This window comes from Tamandua tetradactyla, chromosome 16 (genome assembly GCF_023851605.1).
Source record: "Tamandua tetradactyla isolate mTamTet1 chromosome 16, mTamTet1.pri, whole genome shotgun sequence".
Classification (NCBI taxonomy): domain Eukaryota; kingdom Metazoa; phylum Chordata; class Mammalia; order Pilosa; family Myrmecophagidae; genus Tamandua; species Tamandua tetradactyla.
Genome location: NC_135342.1, coordinates 62,803,414 through 62,829,667, shown reverse-complemented (window position 1 = coordinate 62,829,667; position 26,254 = coordinate 62,803,414). Strand labels below are relative to the sequence as shown.

The 26,254-nt window shown below is 36.2% G+C and overlaps 1 protein-coding gene across 2 annotated transcripts in view; it reads right to left on the bottom strand.

Moving 5' to 3' along the window:
• Window positions 1-26,254, bottom strand: part of TANGO6 (transport and golgi organization 6 homolog) — a 294,759-nt gene that overhangs the window by 266,883 nt on the left and 1,622 nt on the right. For both annotated transcript variants that reach the window (XR_013163629.1, XM_077132839.1), the window contains exon 2: window positions 402-1,042. Coding sequence is in view for 1 of the 2 variants with exons in the window: in XM_077132839.1 (XP_076988954.1) it covers window positions 402-1,042 (641 nt within the window). In the remaining variant the exon portion in view is untranslated. The remainder of the gene's footprint in view (window positions 1-401; window positions 1,043-26,254) is intronic.

The window sequence follows — 26,254 nt, the reverse complement described above, 5'->3', positions numbered from 1 at the left end:
AAAGCCCCAACTTCCTAATCACCTGGTTAGTATTTCTGACTTTGCCTGCTCCTGCCCTAAGACTGCAGATATGGGTAGCACCTCCCTGTTATGACATTAGCATATGAACTATCAGATGTGGTCCTAGGCCCACTATGAAGAACAAAAGACACTCCAAGAATGCAGAGGTTAGGAACTGGGATGAAAAACAGGCCTCTTTCTGGAGGCCAAATTCCTTATTATGCAGGTCTTCACCTCAGGCCTGGCACATAGTAAGTGCTCAGTAATAAGAATTCTAAGACTCTGAATCAGCCCTTCGCCAAAGAACTGAGCTATCTTTTATGATAACCACATATATATATACACACATATTCACTATTCACACATACAGAGACACACACATACACTCAATGTACATATACCTCTTCCAAAGGTTTTAGTGGTTTTCTTTTCGTTGGGCAGAATCCCAGTTGGCAGAGACCAGCAGCAATATCTCCAAAATGGCGGCAGAAAATCAAGCTCCCCAGAGATGCGTTTTGACCAATATTTAGGAGGACCCTGCAGGTGGTGTACAGTCTCTGGGTTGCACTGGGGGCAGCATCAAGACATACCACATCTTGAACAACAGCACCAAACTCAGTCCTGCATCTCAAAGGGACTCCAACACCGGGTATGAGATAAGGGCAGACACCAAAGGTGACTACAAACTGCAAAACGGACTGGACAGTCTTCTGCTGTGAGATACTAAGTGTGTCAGGACTCAGGGCAGGAGCAACTTCTGGAGTCCTAGGGTTAGGTTTACCTGGACTGAAATCAGCTGCAAGGCAGATCATGGTTTTCTTCAAGCACAATAACAACAACAAGGTTTGAGAGGTAAAACTCCAGGTGACATCCACAGAGGTCTGTGGCCATTCTGCTTTATTGGCAATTTCATCTCGCAGGAGTTTCAATTTCTTCCAAAGAGGATCCTTCAGAAACTTGTCCTCCAGCACAGACAAATTAGATTTTAAAGTAGCCAACAAGATTTCATGCTTTGTGATCTGTAGTGAACTTGAGCCTGATCCTTTTGAAGAAAAAAAAAAGGAGCTTGCATACATGAAGAACAAATTGAACTTTCCTACATGAAACGCCTTGCCCACTCTAATTCATCCTCTGAGGCCTAGCTCAAATGTTATTGCCTCTAAAAAGCTACCCTCAATCATACCAACCCTCAATCATACCAACCCAGCTTAAGCAAAACTGAAGACCACATTTCCTGCCTTTCCATAGTGCTTTGAATGTAATTAGAATAGTGTTCTGACTATATAGAAATAGAAATAGAAAATATAGAATAGAAAATAGTTTATTTCTATTCCCCCACATGTTTTGAGGACAGAGACAATGTTTCAATAACCTTACTGGGCTTAAATCATAGCCAGAACGTGGCTGAGAGAGTTCAAATAGAATGGAAAGGCTATTATGGAGGTTATTCTTACACATTAAATAGATATCACCTCTTTAGTTAAGGTGTAATGGAGAGGCTGGAGGGAACTGCCTGAAAATGTAGAGCTGTGTTCCAGTAGCCATGTCTCCTGAAAATGATATAGCTTTCGCAATGTGACTGTGTGATTGTGAAAACCTTGTGTCTGATGCTCCTTTTATCTACCTTATTGACAGATGAGCAAAATGCAAGGATTAAAAATAAATAAATAATGGAGGAAATAAACGTTAAAATAAGTTTAGTAGATTGAAATGCTGGTGATCGATGAAAGGGAGGGGTAAGGGGTATGGTAAGCATGAATTTTTTTATGTTTTTTTAATTTCTTTTTCTGAATAGATGCAAATGTTCTAAGAAATGATCATGATGATGATGAATATACAACTATGTGATGATATTGTGAATTACTGATTACATATGCAGAACGGAATGATCATAAGGTACGAATGTTTCTGTTTGTATGTTGGCGTGTTTAATAAATAAAATAGATTTTTTAAAAAGTGGCCTCCCTTAACCAATCTAAAAGCCATCCCCACCTCATTTACACTATGACTGCATTCAATCTTTTTTCTCTAGAGTATTTACTACTGTCACTGTCACTGAAAATTTCCCAACTCTTATGAAAGACTTAAAATTACAGATCCAAGAAATGCAGTGTACCCCAAACAGAACTGATCCAAATAGATGTACTTCAAGACATTTACTAATCAGAATGTCAGATGTCAAAAAGAAAGAGAGAATCTTGAAAGCAGCAAGAGAAAAGCAATCCATTACATACAAGGGAAACCCAATAAGACTATGTGTAGATTTCTCAGCAGAAACCATGGAGGCGAGAAGACAGTGGGATGATATATTTAAACTACTAAAAGAGAAAAACTGCCAACCAAGAATTCTATATCCAGCAAAATTGTCCTTCAAAAATGAGAGGGAAATTAAAACATTTTCAGACAAAAAAATCACTGAGAGAATTTGTGACCAAGAGACCGGCTCTGCAAGAAATACTAAAGGGAGCCTAAAGACAGATACGAAAAGACAAAAGAGAAGTATGGAGAAAAGTGTAGAAAGGAAGACTATGAGTAAAAGTAAAAAGAAGGAAAATTAGATATGACATATAAAATCCAAAAGGTAAAATGGTAGAAGAAAGTACTACCCGTACAGTAATAACACTAAATGTTACGGATTAAACTCCCCAATCAAAAGACATAGACTGGCAGAATGGATTCTGTACTGGTTTGAAGGAAGTATGCCCCCTAAGAAAAGCCATGTTTTAATATAAATCCCATTTCATAAAGGTAGAATAATCCCTATTCAATACTGTATATTTGAAACTGTAATGAGATCATCTCCCTGGTTGATGTGATTTAGTCAAGAATGGTTGTTAACCTGGATTAAGGGACAACATGTCTCCACCCATTTGGGTGGGTCTTGATTGGTTTACTGGAGTCCTATAAAAGAGGAAATATTTTGGAGAATGAGAGATTCAGAGAGAGCAGAGAATGCTGCAGCATCACAAAGCAGAGAGTCCACCAGCCAGTAACCTTTGGAGATGAAGAAGGAAAACGCCTCCTGGGGAGCTTCATGAAACTGGAAGGCAGGAGAGAAAGCTAGCAGACGATGCCGTATTCACCATGTGCCCTTCCAGCCAAGAGAGAAGCCCTGACTGTGTTCGCCATGTGCCTTCTCATGTGAGAGAGAAACACTGAACCTCATTGGCCTTCTTGAATCAAGGTATCTTTCCCTGGATGCCTTTGATTGGACATTTCTATAGACTTGTTTTAATTGGGGCATTTTCTCGGACTTAGAACTGTAAATTAGAAACTCATTAAATTCCCCCTTTTAAAAGCCATTCCGTTTCTGGTATATTGCATTCTGGCAGCTAGCAAACTAGAACAGATTCAAAAACAGGACCCATCTATGTACTGTCTACAGGAAACACATCTTAGACCTAGGATAAACATAGTCTGAAAGTGAAAGGTTGGGAAAAGACATTTCATGCAAATAACAACCAGAAAAGAGCAAGAGTAGCTATACTAATATCTAACAAATTAGACTTCAAATGTAAAACAGTTAAAAGAGACAAAGAAAGATACTATGTTCTAACAAAAGGAACAATTCAGCACAAAGACATAGCAATCATAAATATTTATGCACCGAACCAGAATGCTCCAAAATATGTGAGGCAAACACTGAAAAGAGAAATAGATGCATCTACCATTATAGCTGGAGACTTCAATTCCCCACTCTCATCAATGGACAGAACATCTAGACAAAGGATCAATAAAGAAACAGAGAATTTGAATAATACAGTAAATGAGCTAGACTTAACAGACATTTATAGAACATTACACCCCACAATAGCAGGATACGCATTTTTCTCAAGTGCTCATGGATCATTGTCAAGGATAGACCATATGCGGGATCACAAAGCAAGTCTCAATAAATTTAAAAAGATTGAAATCATGCACAACACTTTCTCAGATCATAAAGGAATGAAGTTGGAAATCAATAATAAGCAGACAGCCAGAAAATTAAAAAACATATGGAGGCTCAACAACACACTCTTAAACAAGCAGTGGGTCAAGGAAGAAATTACAAGAGAAATCAGTAAATATCTCGTGGCAAATGAAAATGAAAACACAACATATCAAAACTTATGGGAGACTTCCAGAGAAGATGGCGGCTAAGTAAGACGCGCGGGTCTTAGTTCCTCCTCCAGAGCAGCTACTAAAGAAACAGAAACGGTACAGAACAGCTCCCGGAGGCATGACAGAGACCAAAAAGACAGCGTACCCCATTCTGGAACGGCTAAACCGGCTGGGAGAATCCGCTGCAGTGAGATCCCCGAGGGGCGCGCGATTCACCGGGCCGTGGCGGCTGGCGGCCGGAGCCACTCCCTCCGTCCTTCCCGGGCCAGCTGGGAGATTTGGACAGGCGGTCCCCTCAAGCCGCGGCGGCCGGTGCCCCCCTCACGTGCAGATTCCCGGGCCAGCTGGGAGATTTGGAGCGGCACTCTCCCAAGCCGAGGCGGCCAGCGCCCCCGCCATGCGCGGATTCCCAGGCCGGCTGGGAGATTTGGAGTGGCACTCCCCCAAGCCGCTTCGGCTGGCGACCTTCCCACACAGCGAGAGTCTTCCAAAGTTAAAGGAGCCACAGCATCTTTTACTGGTGGGGCCCGCAAACAGACAAGCGCCACATACTGGGCAGGGTAAGAAAAACAGAGCCCAAAGATTTCACAGAAAAATCTTTCAACCTGCTGGGTTCCACACCCAGGGAAATCTGATTAAATGCACAGACGCCAGCAAAAAATAACGGATCATGCCAGGAAAATTGAAGATATGGTTCAGGCAAAGGAACAAACCAATAGCTCAAATGAGATACAGGCGCTGAGACAACTAATTCTGAATATACGAACAGAAATGGAAAACCTCTTCAAAAACCAAATCAATAAATTGAGGGAGGACATGAAGAAGGTATGGGATCAACAAAAAGAAGAAATAGAAAGTCTGAAAAAACAAATCACAGAACTTATGGGATTGAAGGACAAAGTAGAAAAGATGGAAAAAACAATGGATATCTACCATGGTAGATTTACAGAGACAGAGGATAGAATTAGTGAACTGGAGGATGGAACATCTGAATTCCAAAAAGAAACAGAAACCATAGGGAAAAGAATGGAAAATTTAAACAGGGGACCAGGGAACTGAATGATAATATGAAGCACACAAATATACATGTTGTGGGTGTCCCAGAAGGAGAAGAGAAGGGAAAAGGAGGAGAAAAACTCATGGAAGAAATTATCACTGAAAATTTCCCAAATCTTATGAAAGACCTAAAATTACAGATCCAAGAAGTGCAGCACACCCCAAAGAGAATAGACCCAAATAGGCGTTCTCCAAGACACTTACTAGTTAGAATGTCAGAGGTCAAAGAGAAAGAAAGGATCTTGAAAGCAGCAACAGAAAAACAAACCATCACATACAAGGGAAACCCAGTAAGACTATGTGTAGATTTCTCAGCAGAAACCATGGAAGCTAGAACATAGTGGGATGATATATTTAAATTACTAAAAGAGAAAAACTGCCGAACAAGACTCCTATATCCAGCAAAATTGTCCTTCAAAAATGAGGGAGAAATTAAAACATTTTCAGTCAAAAAGTCACTGAGAGAATTTGTGACCAAGAGACCAGCTCTGCAAGAAATACTAAAGGGAGCACTAGAGTCAGATACGAAAAGACAGAAGAGAGAGGTATGGAGAAGAGTGTAGAAAGAAGGAAAATCAGATATGATATATATAATACAAAAGGGAAAATGGTAGAGGAAAATATTATCCAAACAGTAAAAACACTAAATGTCAATGGACTGAATTCCCCAATTAAAAGACATAGACTGGCAGAATGGATTAAAAAACAGGATCCTTCTATATGCTGTCTACAGGAAACACATCTTAGACCCAAAGATAAACACAGGTTGAAAGTGAAAGGTTGGGAAAAGATATTTCATGCAAATAACAACCAGAAAAGAGCAGGAGTAGCTACACTAATATCCAACAAATTAGACTTCAAAGGTAAAACAGTTAAAAGAGACAAAGAAGGACACCATCGACTAATAAAAGGAACAATTAAACAAGAAGACATAACAATCATAAATATTTACGCACCGAACCAGAATGCCCCAAAATACGTGAGGAATACACCGCAAACACTGAAAAGGGAAATAGACACATATACCATAATAGTTGCAGACTTCAATTCACCACTCTCATCAATGGACAGAACATCTAGACAGAGGATCAATAAAGAAACAGAGAATATGAATATTACAATAAATGAGCTAGACTTAACAGACATTTATAGGACATTACACCCCACAACAGCAGGATACACCTTTTTCTCAAGTGATCATGGATCATTCTCAAAGATAGACCATATGCTGAGACCGAATCTCAACAAATTTAAAAAGATTGAAATCATACACAACACTTTCTTGGAGCATAAAGGAATGAAGTTGGAAATCAATAACAGGCAGAGTGCCATAAAATTCACACATACGTGGAGGCTCAACAACACACTCTTAAACAACTAGTGGGTCAAGGAAGAAATTGCAAGAGAAATTAGTAAATATCTCGAGGCGAATGAAAATGAAAACACAACATATCAAAAACTATGGGATGCAGCAAAGGCAGTGCTAAGAGGGAAATTTATTGCCTAAATGCCTATATCAGAAAAGAAGAAAAGGCAAAAATTCAGGAATTAACTGTCCACTTGGAAGAACTGGAGAAAGAACAGCAAACTAATCCCAAAGCAAGCAAAAGGAAAGAAAAAACAAAGATTAGAGCAGAAATAAATGAAATTGAAAACATGAAAACAATAGAGAAAATCAATAAGACCAGAAGTTGGTTCTATGAGAAAATCAATAAGATTGATGGGCGCTTAGCAAGATTGAGAAAAAGAAGAAGAGAGAGGACACAAAGAAATAAGATCAGAAATGGAAGAGGAGACATAACCACTGACCTCACAGAAATAAAGGAGGTAATAACAGTATACTATGAATAACTTCGCGTTAATAAATACAACAATTTAGATGAAATGGACGGGTTCCTGGAAAGGCATGAAAAGCCAACTTTGACTCAAGAAGACATAGATGACCTCAACAAACCAATCACAAGTAAAGAAATTGAATCAGTCATTCAAAAACTTCCGAAAAAGAAAAGTCCAGGACCAGACGTCTTCACATGTGAATTCTACCAAACATTCCAGAAAGAATTAGTACCAACTCTCCTCAAACTCTTCAAAAAAACTGAAGTGGAGGGAAAGCTACCTAATTCATTCTATGAAGCCAACATCACCCTCATACCAAAACCAGGCAAAGATATTACAAAAAAAGAAAACTACAGACCAATCTCTCTAATGAATATAGATGCAAAAATTCTCAACAAAATCCTAGCAAATCGAATCCAGCAACACATTAAAAGAATTATACATCATGACCAAGTAGGATTCATCCCAGGTATGCAAGGATGGTTCAACATAAGAAAATCAATTAATGTAATACACCATACCAACAAATCAAAGTAGAAAAATCAAACGATCATCTCAATTGATGCAGAGAAGGCATTTGACAAGATTCAACATCCTTTCCTGTTGAAAACACTTCAAAGGATAGGAATACAGGGGAACTTCCTTAAAATGATAAAGGGAATATATGAAAAACCCACAGCTAATATCATCCTCAATGGGGAAAAATTGAAAGCTTTTCCCCTAAGATCAGGAACAAGACAAGGATGTCCACTATCACCACTGTTATTCAACATTGTGTTGGAAGTTCTAGCCAGAGCAATTAGACAAGAAAAAGAAATACAAGGCATCAAAATTTGAAAGGAAGAAGTAATACTATCACTGTTTGCAGATGATGTGATAATATACATAGAAAACCCTGAAAAATCCACAGCAAAACTACTAGAGCTAATAAATGAGTACAGCAAAGTGGCAGGTTACAAGATCAACACTCAAAAATCTGTAGTGTTTCTATACACTAGCAATGAACAAGCTGAGGGTGAAATCAAGAAACGAATTCCATTTACAATTGCAACTAAAAGAATAAAATACTTAGGAATAAATTTAACTACAGAGACAAAAGACCTATACAAAGAAAACTACAAGAAACTGTTAAAAGAAATCACAGAAGACCTAAATAGATGGAAGGGCATACCGTGCTCATGGATTGGAAGACTAAATATAGTTAAGATGTCAATTCTACCTAAATTGAGTTACAGATTCAATAACTACCAATCAAAATCCCAACAACTTACTTTTCAGAAATAGAAAAACCAATAAGCAAATTTATCTGGAAGGACAGGGTGCCCCGAATTGCTAAAAACATCTTGAGGGAAAAAAACGAAGCTGGAGGTCTCGCACTGCCTGACTTTAAGGCATATTATGAAGCCACAGTGGTCAAAACAGCATGGTACTGGCACAAAGATATATTGACCAATGGAATCGAACAGAGTGTTCAGACATAGACCCTCTCATCTATGGACATTTGATCTTTGATAAGGCAGTCAAGCCAACTCATTTTGGACAGAGCAGTCTTTCAATGAATGGTGCCTAGAGAACTGGATATCCATATGCAAAAGAATGAAAGAGGACCCGTATCTCACACCCTATACAAAAGTTAACTCAAAATGGATTAAAGATCTAAACATTAGGTCTAAGACCATAAAACAGTTAGAGGAAAATGTAGGGAGATATCTTATGAATCTTACAATTGGAGGAGGTTTAATGGACCTTAAACCTAAAGCAAGAGCACTGAAGAAGGAAATAAATAAATGGGAACTCCTCAAAATTAAACACTTTTGTGCATCAAAGAGTTTCATCAAGAAAGTAGAAAGACAGCCTACACAATGGGAGACAATATTTGGAAATGACATATCAGATAAAGGTCTAGTATCCAGAATTTATAAAGAGATTGTTCAACTCAACAACAAAAAGACAGCCAACCCAATTACAAAATGGGAAAAAGACTTGAACAGACACCTCTCAGAAGAGGAAATAAAATGTCCAAAAGGCACATGAAGAGATGCTCAATGTCCCTGGCCATTAGAGAAATGCAAATCAAAACCACAATGAGATATCATCTCACACCCACCAGAATGGCCATTATCAACAAAACAGAAAATGACAAGTGCTGGAGAGGATGTGGAGAAACAGGCACAGTTATCCACTGTTGGTGGGAATGTCAAATGGTGCAACCACTGTGGAAGGCAGTTTGGCGGTTCCTCAAAAAGCTGAATATAGAATTGCCATACGACCCAGCTATACCATTGCTGGGAATCTACTCAAAGGAATTAAGGGCAAAAACTCAAACGGACATTTGCACACCAATGTTTATAGCAGCGTTATTTACAATTGCAAAGAGATGGAAACAGCCAGAATTTCCATCAACAGACAAGTGGCTAAACAAACTGTGGTATATACATACGATGGAATATTATGCAGCTTTAAGATAGGATAAACTTATGAAGCATGTAATAACATGGATGGACCTAGAGAACATTATGCTGATTGAGTCTAGCCAAAAACTAAAAGACAAATACTGTATGGTCCCAATGATGTGAATCGACATTCGAGAATAAACTTGGAATATGTCATTGGTAACAGAGTCCAGCAGGAGTTAGAAACAGGGTAAGATAATGGGTAATTGGAGCTGAAGGGATACAGACTGTGCAACAGGACTAGATACAAAAACTCAAAAATGGACAGAACAATAAACCTAATGTAAAGTAATCATGTTAAAACACTGAATGAAGCAGCATCCGAGCTATAGGTTTTTGTTTTGTTTTGTTTTTACTACTACTACTTTTATTTTTCTCTCTATATTAACATTCTATATCTTTTTAGGTTGTGTCGCTAGTTCTTCTAAACCGATGCAAATGTACTAAGAAACGATGATTATGCACCTATGTGATGATGTTAAGAATTACTGATTGCATATGTAGAATGGTATGATTTCTATATGTTGGGTTAATTTCTTTTTTTCCGTTAATTAATAAAAAAAAAATTTTTTTTTAAAAATCGAAGTGGAGGGAAAGGTACCTAATTCATTCTATGAAGCCAACATCACCCTCATACCAAAACCAGGCAAAGATATTACAATAAAAGAAAACTACAGACCAATCTCTCTAATGAATATAGATGCAAAAATCCTCAACAAAATTCTAGCAAATCGAATCCAACAACACATTAAAAGAATTATACATCATGATCAAGTAGGATTTATCCCAGGTATGCAAGGAAGGTTCAACATAAGAAAATCAATTAATATAATACACCATATCAACAAATCAAAGCAGAAAAATCACATGATCATCTCAATTGATGCAGTGAAGGCATTTGACAAGATTCAACATCCTTTCCTGTTGAAAACACTTCAAAAGATAGGAATACAAGGGAACTTCCTTAAAATGATTGAGGGAATATATGAAAAACCCACAGCTAATATCATCCTCAATGGGGAAAAATTGAAAACTTTCCCCCTAAGATCAGGAACAAGACAAGGATGTCCATTATCACCACTATTATTCAACATCGTGTTGGAGGTTCTAGCCAGAGCAATTAGACAAGAAAAAGAAATACAAGGCATCAAAATTGGAAAGGAAGAAGTAAAACTATCACTGTTTGCAGACGATATGATGCTATACATCGAAAACCCGGAAAAATCCACAACAAAACTATTAGAGCTAATAAACGAGTACAGCAAAGTAGCAGGTTACAAGATCAACATTCAAAAATCTGCAGCATTTCTTTACACTCGCAATGAACAAGCTGAGGGGGAAATCAAGAAACGAATCCCATTTACAATTGCAACTAAAAGAATGAAATACCTGGGAATAAATTTAACTAAAGAGACAAAAAACCTATACAAAGAAAACTACAAAAAACTGTTAAAAGAAATCACAGAAGACCTAAATAGATGGAAGGGCATACCGTGTTCATGGATTGGAAGACTAAATATAGTTAAGATGTCAATCCTACCTAAATTGATTTACAGATTCAATGCAATACCAATCAAAATCCCAACAACTTATTTTTCAGAAATAGGAAAACCAATAAGCAAATTTATCTGGAAGGGCAGGGTGCCCCGAATTGCTAAAAACATCTTGAGGAAAAAAAACGAAGCTGGAGGTCTCATGCTGCCTGACTTTAAGGCATATTATGAAGTGGTCAAAACAGCATGGTATTGGCATAAAGATAGATATATCGACCAATGGAATCGAATAGAGTGCTCAGATATAGACCCTCTCATCTATGGACATTTCATCTTTGATAAGGCAGTCAAGCCAACTCACAGAACAGTCTTTCAATAAATGGTGCCTAGAGAACTGGATATCCATACGCAAAAAAATGAAAGAGGATCCATATCTCACACCCTATACAAAAGTTAACTCAAAATGGATCAAAGACCTAAACATTAGATCTAAGATCATAAAACTGTTAGAAGACAAGGTAGGGAAATATCTTATAATTCTTATACTTGAAAGTGGTTTCATAGACCTTACACTCAACACAAGAGCATTGAAGAAAGAAAGAAAGAAATGGGAACTCCTCAAAATTAAACACTTTTGTGCATCAAAGAACTTCATTAAGAAAGTAAAAAGACAGTCTGCACAATGAGAGACAATATTTGGAATTGACATATCAGATAAAGGTCTAGTATCCAGAATTTATAAAGAAATTGTTCAACTCAACAACAAAAAGACAGCCAACCCAATTACAAAATGGGAAAAAGACTTGAACAGACACCTCTCAGAAGAGGAAATACAAATGTCCAAAAGGCACATGAAGAGATGCTCAATGTCCCTGGCCATTAGAGAAATGCAAATCAAAACCACAATGAGATATCATCTCACACCCACCAGAATGGCCATTATCAACAAAACAGAAAATGACAAGTGCTGGAGAGGATGTGGAGAAACAGGCACAGTTATCCACTGTTGGTGGGAATGTCAAGTGCTGCAACTCCTGTGGAAGGCAGTTTGGCGGTTCCTCAAAAAGCTGAATATAGAATTGCTATACAACCCGGCAATACCATTGCTAGGTATCTACTCAGAGGACATAAGGGCAAAGACACAAATGGACATTTGCACACCAATGTTTATAGCAGCGTTATTTACAATTGCAGAGAGATGGAAACAGCCAAAATGTCCATCAACAGATGAGTGGCTAAACAAACTGTGGTATATACATACGATGGAATACTATGCAGCTTTAAGACAGAATAAACTTATGAAGCATGTAACAACATGGATGGACCTTGAGAACATTATGCTGAGTGAGACTAGCCAAAAACAAAAGGACAAATACTATATGGTCTCACTGATATGAACTGACATTAGTGAATAAATTTGGAATATTTTGTTGGTATCAGAGACCATCAGGAGATAGGCAAAGGGTAAGATGTTGGGTAACTGGAGCTGAAGGGATACAGATTGTGCAACAGGACTAGATACAAAAACTCAGAAATGGACAGCACAATACCACCTAACTGTAATACAATTATGTTAAAACACTGAATGAAGCTGCATGTGAGAATGATAGAGGGAGGAGGGCTGGGGGCATAAATGAAATCAGAAAGAAAGATAGACGACAAAGATTGAGATGGTATAATCTAGGAATGCCTAGAGTGTATAATGATAGTGACTAAATGTACAAATTTAAAAATGTTTGTGCATGAGGAACAACAAAGGAATGTCATTATTGCAGGGTGCTGGAAAGAGATGGTAATTAATATTTTAAAATGTCACCTTATGTGTGAGACTAAGGCAAAAAATGTTTATGTGGTACAAAATTTATACTTTGACTAGTGCATTTCCTAATGTCACTTATGCAGATAGTTTGATTGAACACCATAAGTACTTGGAATCTTGGGTAGGACATGAGATTCTGTTGGTTTGTCCAGAGTGATGCCCCAATGAATCCCAGAGTGATTCGATCAGTGAGTGAAAAAGTGTTTGCAAAGTCCCCTTTGGGGAATGGTGAGAACAGGGAGAAATTCAACTTCCCCAAGTTGAATTCTTGATATTCTCACAAGCAGTGTGGACAACCAAAGCTATAGGACGAGCCCCCAGTCTTGGGGTTTGTTCATATGAAACTTAACCCCACAAAGGATAGGTCAAGTCTACTTAAAATTTTGGCCTAAAGTCACCCCCAAGAGAGCCTCTTTTGTTGCTCAGATGTGGCCTCTCTCTCCAGCCAACACAACAAGCAATCTTACCACCCTCCCCTGTCTACGTGGGACATGACTCCTAGGGGTGTGGACCTTCCTGGCAACGTGGGACAGAAATCCTGGAATGAGCTGAGACTCACCATCAAGGGTTTGAGAAAAACCCTAGAATGAGCTGAAACTGAGCATCAAGGGATTGGGAAAACCTTCTTGACCAAAAGGGGGAAGAGTGAAATGAGACAAAGTGTCAATGGCTGAGAGATTCCAAACAGAGTCGAGAGGTTATCCTGGAGGTTATTCTTATGCATTAAGTAGATATCACCTTGTTATTCAAGATGTAAGGGAGAGGCTGGAGGGAACTGCCTGAAAATGTAGAGCTGTGTTCCAGTAGCCATGTTTCTTGAGGATGATTGAATAATGATATAGCTTTCACAATGTGACTGGGTGATTGTGAAAACCTTGTGTCTGATGCTACTTTTATCTACCTTGTCAACAAACGAGTAGAATATATGGAATAAAATTAAATAATAGGGGGTACAAATGTTAAAATAAATTTAGTTTGAAATGCTAGTGGTAAATGAAAGCGAGGGGTAAGGGGTATGGTATGTATAATCTTTTTTTTTTTCTGTTTTCGTTTTATTTCTTTTTCTATTGTCTTTTTATTTCTTTTTCTGAATGGATGCAAATGTTCTAAGAAATGATGAATATGCAACTAAGTGATGATATTGTGAATTACTGATTACCTATGTGAATTTTTATTTCATTTGTTAATTTTTTTAATTAATAAATAAATAAATAAAAAAGAAAAAAAAAAGATGTAATGGAGAGGCTGGAGGGAATTGCCTGAAACTGCAGAGCTATGTTCCAGTAGCCATGTTTCTTGATGATGATGGTATAATGATACAGCTTTCATAATGTGACTCTTTGATTGTGAAAACCTTGTGTCTGATGCTCCTTTTATCTACTTGTCAACAGACGAGTAGAACATATGGAATAACAATAAATAATAGGGGGAACAAATGTTAAAATAAATTTAGTTTGAAATTCTAGCAATCAATGAAAGCGAGGGGTAAGGGGTCTGGTATGTATAGTCTTTTTTTTCCTGTTTTTGTTTTATTTCTTTTTCTATTGTCTTTTTATTTCTTCTTCTGAATTGATGCAAATGTTCTAAGAAATGATGAATACGCAACTAAGTGATGATATTGTGAATTACTGATTATATAGGTAGAATGGAATGATCACATGTTAATGTTTTAGTTCATTTGTTGTAAAATTTTTTAAAAATTAATAAATAAATAAATTTTTTTAAAAGTAAGCAAAAACTGGATAAGGGTTGACACTCAGAAGAAAAACAATACTGAGTGAATGTCCTGCTTTTCCTTACTTTTAGCCAAGGTACACCCTTAGTGGAGCTAAAATACTAATAGACTGTCTTTCTGGATTGAATAACTAAAGGTCAAAATTCAGGGCAACTACAGCAGGAAAGAAGCAGAAGGGGGGATCTTCCGATTCTGAGTACAAGCTGTGCCAAATTTCTGGTTGATCTCTGAACTAGACTTGTGTGGGAAGCACTCCAAGTACCTCAGCTAAGACTAAAATAATTTCTGCATGGGAGACTGAGTTTGAAGTTTGAGTCAGCCGAGTCAACTGTGTGCTAAAACAAAACAAAACAGTACCCTTTGAAGGACTATAACAGAATTCTGAGTTCCTCCAGCATACCCTTCACAATGTCCAGGATACAATATAAAAGTTCTAAATATATAAGACACATGAAAATGTGACCCATCCTTAAGGGAAAAGGCAATCAGTGGAGAATGATACTAAATGACCCAGATATTTGATTGAGCAGACAATGATTTTAAGAAAGCTATTATAACTATGCTGAGGGGTGCAAAAGAAAATATTCTCATTATGAATGAAAAAATCAGGAAACAGCAATTACTTTCAAAAGCCAGGGAGGTCAAAAGGCAATGGGGTGATGTATTTGAAGTGCTAAAAGAGAAACACTGTTAACCAAGAATACTCTATCTAGCAAAAATGTCTTTCAAAAAAGAGGGAGAAATAAAAATATTTCCAGATAAATAGAAGCTGATGTGGTTTATTTAATAAGCCTTCCTTATTAAAAAGGCTAAAGAGAGTCCATATTGAAAGGAAAGGACACTAGATAGTAACCTAAAGCTGTATGAAGAAATAAAGACCTCCAGTATAGGTAAATAGATAGGTAAATATAAATGTCAGTATTATTGCATTTCTCATTTGTAATACCTTTTTTTTTACTTAAATGGCTTAAAATACAAATGAATAAAAAAAAAAGTCATTAACCTGTGTTATTGAGCACACAATGTATATAGATGCAATATGTGACAAGAACAAAATAAAAGGAAGGGTCAGAGGGATATAGGAGCAAAGTGTGTATAGACTGTTGAAGTTAAACTGTATGCATATAAACTAAACTGTAATAGATTTAGGATGGTAAATGTAATCCCCATGGTAACCACCAAAGAAAATCTAAACAATATACACAAAAGTAATTCAGATTCAAAATAGTTCACTACAAAAGATCATCTAAAAGAGAAGGTAGTAATGGAGGAAAGTAAAGACAAAAAAGGCATAAGACATACAAAAATCAATTAGTAAAATGGCATAAATAACTGAAGACTTACCAGTGATCACCTTAAATGGAACTGGATTAAACCCTCTAATCAAAAGGCAGAGACTGCTGTTTATAAAAGACTCACCTAGATACAAGACACAAATAGGTTGAAAGTAAAAGACTGGGGAAAAAATATGCCACGCAAATAGTAAACAAAAGAGAGCTGGACTAGCTATACTAACATACTAATACATTACTATTAGATAAAATAGACTTTAAGTCAAAAACTGTTATAAAAGACAAGGCCATTACATATTGATAAAAAGGTTAAATAAAGATAACACTTATAAACATATATGTGCCTAACAACAGGGCACCAAAATAAATGAAGCAAACACTGACAAACCTGAAGGGAGAAACAAACAGTTTACAACAATAGTTGGTAACTTAAATACACCACTTTCAATAGATAGAACATCTAGACAGAAGATCAACAAGGAAATAGAGGAACTGAATAATTTAATATAAACCAGCTAGATTTAACAAACATATATAGAACAGCAGCACACATTCTTCTCTAGAGTAAATGTTTCATTCTCCAGGAAAGACAATATGTCTCAATGCATTTTAACAGACTTAAATCATACAAAGCATCTTCTCCTACCACAAAGGAATGAAGCTAGAAATCAATAATAGATGGAAAACTGGAAAATTTACAAATGTGTAGAAATTAAACAACATACTCTTAACCAATGGACAAAAACAGAAATCACAAGGGAATTAGAAAATACTTAGACATGAATGAAATCAAGAACAAAACATATCAAAACTTGGTATGCAGGACAGTGCAACAGTGGCTGAGTGTAAGAATTATTGTCTGCTTGCCATGCTGGAGTTTTATTTGATTCCGAGAGCCTGCCCATGCCCCCCAGAAAAAACAAAAACTTGGTATGCAGTGAAGGCAGTGCTCAGAAGGAATTTATAGCTATAAATACTTATATTAAAAAAAAAGAAAGATCTCAAATTAGAAAAAAAAAAAAAGAAAGCTCTCAAATCAATAACAACTTTACATCTTGAGGAAGTAGAAAAAGAAGAGCAAGTAAACTCAAAGTGAGCATAATGAAGTAAATCACTAATATTTGGGTAGAATAGAGATAAATAAAATTGAGAAGAGAAAAACAATTGAGAGAATCAACAAAAACAAAAGTTGGTTCCCTGAAAATATATATATAAAACAAAACAAAACTGATCAGTCTTTAGCAAGACTGGTCCAAAAGTAGAGAGAGATAGAAAAGATGCAAATAACTAAAATCAGAAATGAGATGATGACATCACTACTGACCTTACAGAAATAAAAATGATTATGAGAATACTAAATGAACAACTGAATGCCAACAAATTAAATCATGTAAATGGAAGAGACAAATTCCTAAAAATATACAAATTACCTAAACTAACTCAAGAAGATATAGAAAATTTCAGCAGACCTATAAATACCAAAGAAATTGAATCAATATTCAAAAACCTTTAAAAAGCTTCCATTGAAGAAAAGCCCAGGACCAGATGGCTTCACTGGTGAATTCTATCAAAAGAAGAATTAAGATCAATCCTTCTCAAACCCTCCATATATTCAAGAGGAGAGATGCTTTCAAATTCATTCTATGAGGCCAGCATTATCCTGATACCAAAACCAGACAAAGACACCACAAGAAAAGAAAATTACAGACCAATTTCTCCACGAATAGAAATAGATGGAAAAATTTTCCAAGTGGGATTTATCCCAGGAATGCAAGGGTGGTTCAACATATGAAAACCCTATTCATATACCATATTAATAGAATGAAGGGGAAAAAATCCACACGACATCTCAATAGATGCAGAAAATACATCTGGCAAAATTCAACAGCCTTTAAGAAGTAAAACACTTAGAAAACTAGGAATAGAAGGGAAGTTCCATCACATGATGAGTGTCGTTTATGAAAAACCCACAGCTAACATCATACTCAATGGTGAAAGACAAAGTTTTCTTCCTGCAATTAGGAACAAGTCAATGTACCCATTTTCACAACTGATATTCAACACTGTCCTGGAAGTTCTAACCAGAGCAATCAAGCAAGAGAAAGATACATAAGTCATCAAAATTGGAAAAGAAGTGAAAATACCTTTATTCACAGATGACATGATCCTAAATATAGAAAATCAAAGGAATCCCATGAAAGCTACTAAAACTAATAAATGAATTCAACAAAGGTGCAGCGGACAAGATGAACTCACAAAAACCAACTGTTTCCACACAATAGCAGTGAACAACCCCAAAAAAGAAATCAATAAACCAATACCATCTACAATAGCATCTAAAAGAACCAAACGGTGAAAGGCTTATATGCTGGAAAATGTAACATACTGCTGAAAGAAAAGAGACTCAAATAAATGGAAAGACATACACTGTGCCCATGGGTTAGAAGACTTAAAACCGTTAAAATGTCAATGCTAACAAAAGCGATCTGCAGATTGCATATGTAGAATGGAATGATTTCTAAATGTTGGGTTAATTTCTTTTTTTTTCTTTAATTAATAAAAAAAAAGTGATCTGCATTTAGATTTTGATAAGCAATACCTATCAAAATTCCAGCAGCCTTTTTTGCAGAAACAGAAAAACAAATAACTGCAACTCATACAGAATTTCAAGGGGCCCCCAAATAGCCAAATAAATTTTGAAAAAGAACAAAATTGAAGGCCTCACACTGCTGATTTCCAAAACTAATTACAAAGCTGAAGCAATCAAAACAGTGCTACTGATATAAAAATAGACACATAGATGATATTGTGAATTACTGATTATATATGTAGAATGGAATGGTCATTTGTTAAGAATGTTTGTTTGTCTCTTGTTATATATTTTTTTTAATTAAAAATTAATTTAAAAAACAGACACATAGGCCACTGGAACAGAATTTTTTTAAGTAGAAATAGATTTATTTTGAAAAGGTTACACTAATAAAGGAAACTGAAAGGTAAATGAAAAATTCATCTGATTTCCTGATTCTGATTTATCAAGCATTGGTGAACAAACAGGGCTCTTTGATGCTCAGTTGAGGCGATGCTTTGAAATCACGATCCCCTCATCAGCTTCCAGTAGGACTGTTTTGCTAGACAGTATGATTGATTGGCTAGTGTTTCTGACTAACAGATAGTATGTTCTTACTCTTTGGCTAGTGGAATTTGGTTTGTTTTGACCAGCTAAGAGCAGTTTATTTAACTATATCCCAGCATAACTGGAATTCTTCCTTTCCATTTGTTGCTGCTTGATTATTTTATTGATGCAGTGATTTGGCCATGAACTAAATCCATTCCCTCTACCATGTGTGGCTTATAAAACATCATTAAAAAAAACAGGTTAGTACAGGCATAAAGACAGAAGGTTGACCAGTGGAATAGAATCGAGAGTGCAGAGACTGACCACCAAATTTATGGACATTTGATCTTCAATAAGGCCCCCAAATCCACTGAATTGGGACAGAATAGTCTTTTCAATATACGGGCATGGGAGAACTGAATTTCAACAGCCAAAAGAATTAAAAAGAACCCATACCTTATACCCTATATAGAAAATTAATTCAAAATGGATTAAAGAGCTAAATGTAAGAGTCAGTTTCATAAAACTTCTTCAAAAAAAAATGTAAGGAAACATCTTCAAGATTTAGTAATGAGAGGTAGCTTTCTAAACTTTACACCCAAAACACAAGCTGTGAAAGAAAAAAATAGACAAATGGGAACTCTATAAAATCAAGAGCTTCTTTGCCTCAAAGAACTTTGTTAAAAAGGTGAAGAGGCAGCCAACTCAATGGGAGAAAATATTTGAAAACCACATATCGGATAAAAGCTTGATATCTTGTTTACATAAAGAAATGATACAGCTCACCAACAGAAGAACAACCCAATTATAAAAAAGGCAAAGGAAATGAATAGGCACTTTTCTGAAGAGCAAATACAGATGGCTAAAAAGCATATGAAGAGATGCTTATCTTCATTGGCTATAAGAGAAAAGCAAATTAAGACAACAATGAGATATCACGTCACACCTATAAGAATGTCTGCTATTAAACAAAAAGGAAACTATAAATGTTGGAGAGGATGCAGAAAAATTGGAACACTTATTCACTGTTAGTGGGAATGTAAAATGGTTCAGCCGCTGTGGAAATCAGTTGGGTGATTCCTCAGAAAATTCCTCAGCTAAATATTGAGCTGCCCTTCGACCCGGTTATACAATACTCGGTATATACCCAGACGAGTTGAGGGCAGTGACACAAACAGACATTTGCACACCGATGTTCACAGAGCACTATTCACAATTGCCAAGAGAGGGAAACAATCCAGGTGCCCATCAACAGATGAGTGGATAAACAAAATGTGGTATATACATACGATGCAACATTATGCAGCATTTAGACAAAATGATGTCCAGAAACATGACAACATGGATGAAACTTGAGGCCATAATGCTGAGTGAAATAAGTCAGACACAAAAGAACAGATACTGTATGATTCTATTATTATGACTCTGATAAAGCCACCAGAGTTGGGGAAAAGTTAGAAGGAAAAATCTGAGTTGAGGGCATGGTAGCCTATGACAAATTCTGGGAATTGTTCTGTAGCTGCTTATTGAAGTGTGCTTTGAAAATTATTGCTTTTTTCTTTCTTTTCTCTGTGTGTGTGTGTGTGTGTGTGTATATATATATATATATATATATATAGACAGATGTTAAACTTTACAACTAAAAAACAGTTTTAAAAAACTATAGGCAGTTATAGTAATATTAGATAAAATAAGTTCCTGAAATAAAAAAATTTGAAAATATTTAGTAACACAGCTCACTGCTATAGCAAAGTTGAAATCTGTAATAACTTTTTACTTGATATTTTGAGAACGCACACAGTTTTGATATTTAATCAAATGGTATTTAAAATACTATCTAATATTTAGAATTCAATTAACTCTGATATTTGTATTTATAGATTTTTTTTCCTTCCTTGTTTTAATTTTAAATTGGTTTATGAAACATATTGTACAAACAGGCTTTATGATAATTACTTAGATTTTTTTTTTTTAATATGCCTATGGATAAGCTAAGAAACCCATTTTTGGGTGGTTAAGATTTCCATATATTAATTGTAAAAATATTTGTATCTTCATATTTTCCTGAAATAAGGAAAATATTTAGTAATATAGGTCATTACTATAGCAATGTAGATAGTTGTAAGAACTTTCTACTTGATATTTTGAGAACATTAACAGTTTTGACAGCCGATCAAATGGTATCTAAGTAAGTTTTTAATACTTAGAATTTAAGAACTTTGCTCTCAGAATATGTAATTTTTTCCTTGTTGCCTTAATTTTAAATTAGTTTATGAAACTTACTGTATAAACACAGGCTTTACAATGATTGTATGGATATTTTATTTAAATATGCCTACGGGTAAGTTAACTAAGATATCCTTTTTGGTGGTTCTAAGTATACTGCTTGTTTTCTTAAATAAGAAAATAGGAAAAATAGGTAAAAAAATAAAAAATAAAACAGCTCAGACAGTTTGATTGATGGAAGTAACTGAGTATGAATCACAAAATCTACTTTTAAGCAGCTGTTTCTTTTAATGTCATTCAGGGTCTTCTGGGCCTCAAGCACTGAAAAGCAAAATCCAAAGAGCCAACGATCCTCATGAGCTTTGAGACATAAGGAGTTATACTGGTCTGTTTTCCTGGTTTGAGTTTTGATGGACAATGAAAAAATGAAGAGGCTCTGGTGTCTAGTAAAATGGCTTTGGGGACCTGATGACCAAGTTCAATGTATGGCAGGGTAGAGGGGCATTCTCTCCTTTGCAGCAGAGGAACACAACAGCAGCACACTGCAGGGATGGTGGCACATCTGAAGAAGAGCCACAGTGTCCCCTGTGCCCAGCAGAATGGTAGGGAATCAGAGTTGTCACAGAAGACCCAAGCAGCCATACAGTAGGGAATTGGTGCCTTTCAATGGTTTGCAGGAAGCATGTTTCAAGAGGAGTGGTTCTTGTATGCATGAGACATCCCTGGAGGACTCAGTTCTGAAGCCAGGAAAATGCTCAAATCAAAGCATCATCAAGATAATACCTTCTTCCTGAAGATAGATGTTGGTGAGTCTGGACTCCTCTGCTACATGGCAAGGCACATGGTGGCATCTACTGGTCTCTCCCTTCTCTTCCCGATTTCATTGCTTCTAGCTTGTTGTTTCCATGACTTTCTCTTTGGAATAGAATGTAAAGTCCAGAAAGAGACCCACACATCTATGGTCAATTATTTTTGACAAGGATACCAAGTATACACAAGAGGAAAAGGACAGTCTCTTCAACAAATGGTGCTTGGATATTGAAATGCAAAAGAATGAAAGTGGTTCCCTATCTCATATCATATACAGAAATTAATTCAGAATGGATCAAGGATGAAAACATAAGAGCTAAAACCATAAAATTCTTAGAAGATAACAGGAGAAAATCTTCATGACCTTGGATTCAGAAGTGGACTTTATGATATCAAAAGGAAACAACAGATAAACTGGACTTCATCAAAATTAAAAACTTTTGTGCAAAGGACACTGTGAAGAAAGTGAAAAGATAACTTATAGATTGAGGGGAAATAGTTGGAAATCATATTCTGAAAAGAGCTTAATATCCAGAATATATTAAGAACTCTTACAAATCAACAACAAAAAAACAAAGAAATCCAATTTTAAAAGGACATTTTTCCAGAGGATATACAAATGGCAATAACCACATAAACAGATGTTTATCATTAGCCATTAAGGATATGGAAATCAAAACCACAATGAGATACCACTTCACAACCACAAGGATGGAAAATAACAAATGTTAAAGGGATGCAGAGAAACTGGAAACCTCACACACTGTTGGTGGTTAAGTAAAATGGTGCAACCACTGTGGAAAACAGTATAGCGAATCCTCAAAAAGTTAAATATAGAACTACCATATGATACAACCATTCCACTCCTAGGTAGCTATCCAAAGAAACTAAAAACATGGACTCAGACAGATATTTGGACATCAATGTTCATAGCAGTATTAGACACAAAAAAACAAAAAGCAGAAACAAGTGTCATTGATGATAAACAGGTAAACAAAATGTGGTACATAAGCATAAATGAATATTATCTGGTCATAAAAAAATGAAGTTCTAAAATATGTTACTACATGGATGAACCTTGAAAACATTATGCTGAGTGAAATGTGCAAAGAACATAAGGACAAATATTGTCTGACTTCACTTAGATTAAATATCTAGAAAAAGCAAATTCATAGAGACAGAAGTAGATTATAAGTTACCAGGAGATGGGCAAGGGGGAGGAGTTGTTGCTTGTTGGGTGTAGAGTGTTTGTAAATTTTGGAAATTTTTAATAAAATTAATTTTTTAAATGGAAAAAAAAATCAGAAAAGTAAGACTTTTGCATAACTGCTCAAGGACTCTCCAGGGCAAGTATTCTGACCTGCTATTACAAGGATCAGGTTCCTTTGCCTAATATATACCTATAAAGAAAATGGATGTGCTCATAGCTTGTTGTCATAAAGCATTAAGATCACTGTTAGAATTCCCTAGGACTCTCAACCCCATCAATGAAGAGTTGCTAACTCCCCAACTTCCAGTGCCTGCCAAAACCACACGTTGCGCTCAAGTCCCTTCACCCTCCCATCTAGAACACCTTATACTTCCAATACTCAGATTCCTCAGCAGATAGATAGATAGATAGATGACTGATAGATAGATAGATAGATAGATAGACAGATAGATAGATAGACAGATCAAACAGAAATGTTGAAGATTCCCCCTCACAAAGTTGGCAATGACTAACCAGTTATGGCTTATCTCCCAGTAACAACCTCCATCCATAACCTACATGACTGATCCAGCAAACCATAGTCTACGCGCCAGAATGCAACCCACCAAGTCTTCCCAACGACAGCAAAGAAACCTAACGATTCCCTATTGGCCCTAAACCTCCCAGCCATAACCAAATCCCGCTACCTACCAAAAAATGCCACTTCTCCTTACAGTAATTCCCCACCAGTCATAATATAACCCATCAGCTATATTAACCCCTCCTCGCCCCACGTTACACACTGTATCTAATGCTGTACGACCCTCCCAGAGATGGGCTAAAGTCTATTCTTCAGACCCCTTCCACTGAGAGAGCTTCTCAATAAACTTCCCTCCTGCAATCATCATTTCACATCTGGAAAAAAATTGTGCTGTTTTTTCCTAACAATCACCAAGCAACAGACAGGGGACACGAAGAATGTGATTTAAAACTAAAGCTACTGGCTAAGTTTTTCAAGAGTCCCTAAATAAGTGGTCCTCATCAGCAGCAGAGGTATTGATGATGAAAATACAGATCTACTTGAAAATAAATGTAGGTATTCCCTTAAACAGCAATTCTCAAAGTGTGGTGTGAGGGTCCAGGCTGGCAACGAGGGGTTTCCCAAGATTTTTTCAGCAGATCCACAAGGTCAAATCTATTTTCATAACAATACTAAAACATTATCTGTACTTTATACTCTCGTTATCCCTTGAGTGTACTGAGTATGAAAAATTTGTTGTTTTAAGTCAGATTCCACACTGCAACTATCCCTTAAGAAAACACCTCTTGCTGAGTTTGGTATAAAAGAATATACACAATTATTTGAAATGGCTATTGAAATCTTCTCTGCTTTCCAACTACATATCTGTGGATTTTCTTCATCTACTTCATCCAAAACAACATATTATGGAAGAATAATGGAGAAGCACGTGAAAATCTAGCTGTCTTCTAATAAACACATTAAAGAGATTTGCAAAAATGTAAAACAATGACACTCTTCCTAACAGTTTAGATTGCAAAATAGTTATTCTTCATTAAAAATGAAACATACAATAGCATATTATTATAATAAATCTTGCAATGGTTTATTTTTAAACGAATTAAAAATTTTAAAGACTTCTCTAAAAGCTTTACTTTCTAATAAATATTTATACATATAACCCATATCAACAAAAGCTTTTTGCAGCTGTCAACAATTTTTAACAGTAAAAGAGTTCTGAAACCAAAGTTTGAGAATTGCTGCCTAAAACATTTCCCAAACTTCAGTTAACTCACTACTTCCACAATTTTTGTCATGTCTGTCCCAGCTATATTGTTAATTGTTTAATTATTTATTTAAATTAACTCACCTAAAAAAAAAAACATAAAAATAATAGCTAGTTGACTATTCTAAGTGCTATATATATTAACTCAATTAATATTTTCATTTTCGGATGAAGAAACTGAGGTTAAGCTATTTTGCCCCAGGCAAGTTTGTGAAATAGGGTAGTTTGGCTCCTGAGCCCAAGCCCTTGATTGATATACTCTTCTACTCAGTCCCAAAGTGTTTCTCTACATACTATCTACAACCATACCTATCACACTTGGCTGCCTTCCTGGACATCTATTATCTATTCCTCCAAATCATCAAGTTAAATGTCTGGGCTTTCTGATATTTAAAAGAAGACTTTACAAATTGTGTGGTAGTTTTTTATTAAGCTCAAACTGCAAAGCAATACAGCATTCCAGAAGTATGACACAGCTTCATTATGTGCAAATTGTTGGGATTTTTGGCCCTGACTTCCCCCACTTCCACCCCCATGTAAATTAAGCTTATAGACGGAGTATATAATCAATACTCACTCTGGAAGGTAATTTTTCAGGAAAACTTTTGCTGCAAATGGCCTCCATTTTTTTATAAACATTTCACTAAAATTAGCAAACCTCTTTCAAATTCTGCTTAACACAATTCATGACACCCAAATCTGGAGGCGGAGATGTTACTTATATTTGCCCCATGGTTGAGAAGACAAATGGAAAGTGAAGGAAGAGAAAATGTTTAATGCAGCACAACTTTTGAGGCTCAAAAGTGAAAAAACGTTGGTATTTCTTCTTTCTATGTAGCTTACACCCAGCTTGAATCCCTCTTCCCTCCTGCAGCCTTCTTTGATGGTTCCTCCACTTGGTAAGCTCCTCTCTAACTGTTAATTAATTAATTAGTTAATCCAATTGCTAGCTGTACCATCCATTCACTTGTGCAGTCCTGCCATATAAGTTATTTTTTGGTCTATATAGTATCATCTCCTCAAACAGACAAGATGCTGGACAGTACAAGCTGTTATACTTTTTTTGTATCCTCAACAGCACGAAGGGCAGAACACTAAATACAAATGACTCGCAGTAAATGCTCTTTTAAGGGGAGTCATTTTAAAGATGGATCAAAAAACTTTAATCTACTTAGATATAATTTCAATCAACACTTTCATCTTGTCTCCTCAACACCTTCGGTCTATAAGAGACATCTGAATACTCACTATGTACAGCTATTTTTAACTACCTCAGCAGCTGAGATGGTAAAAGAAAAAAGACAAATTCACAGTTTATAAT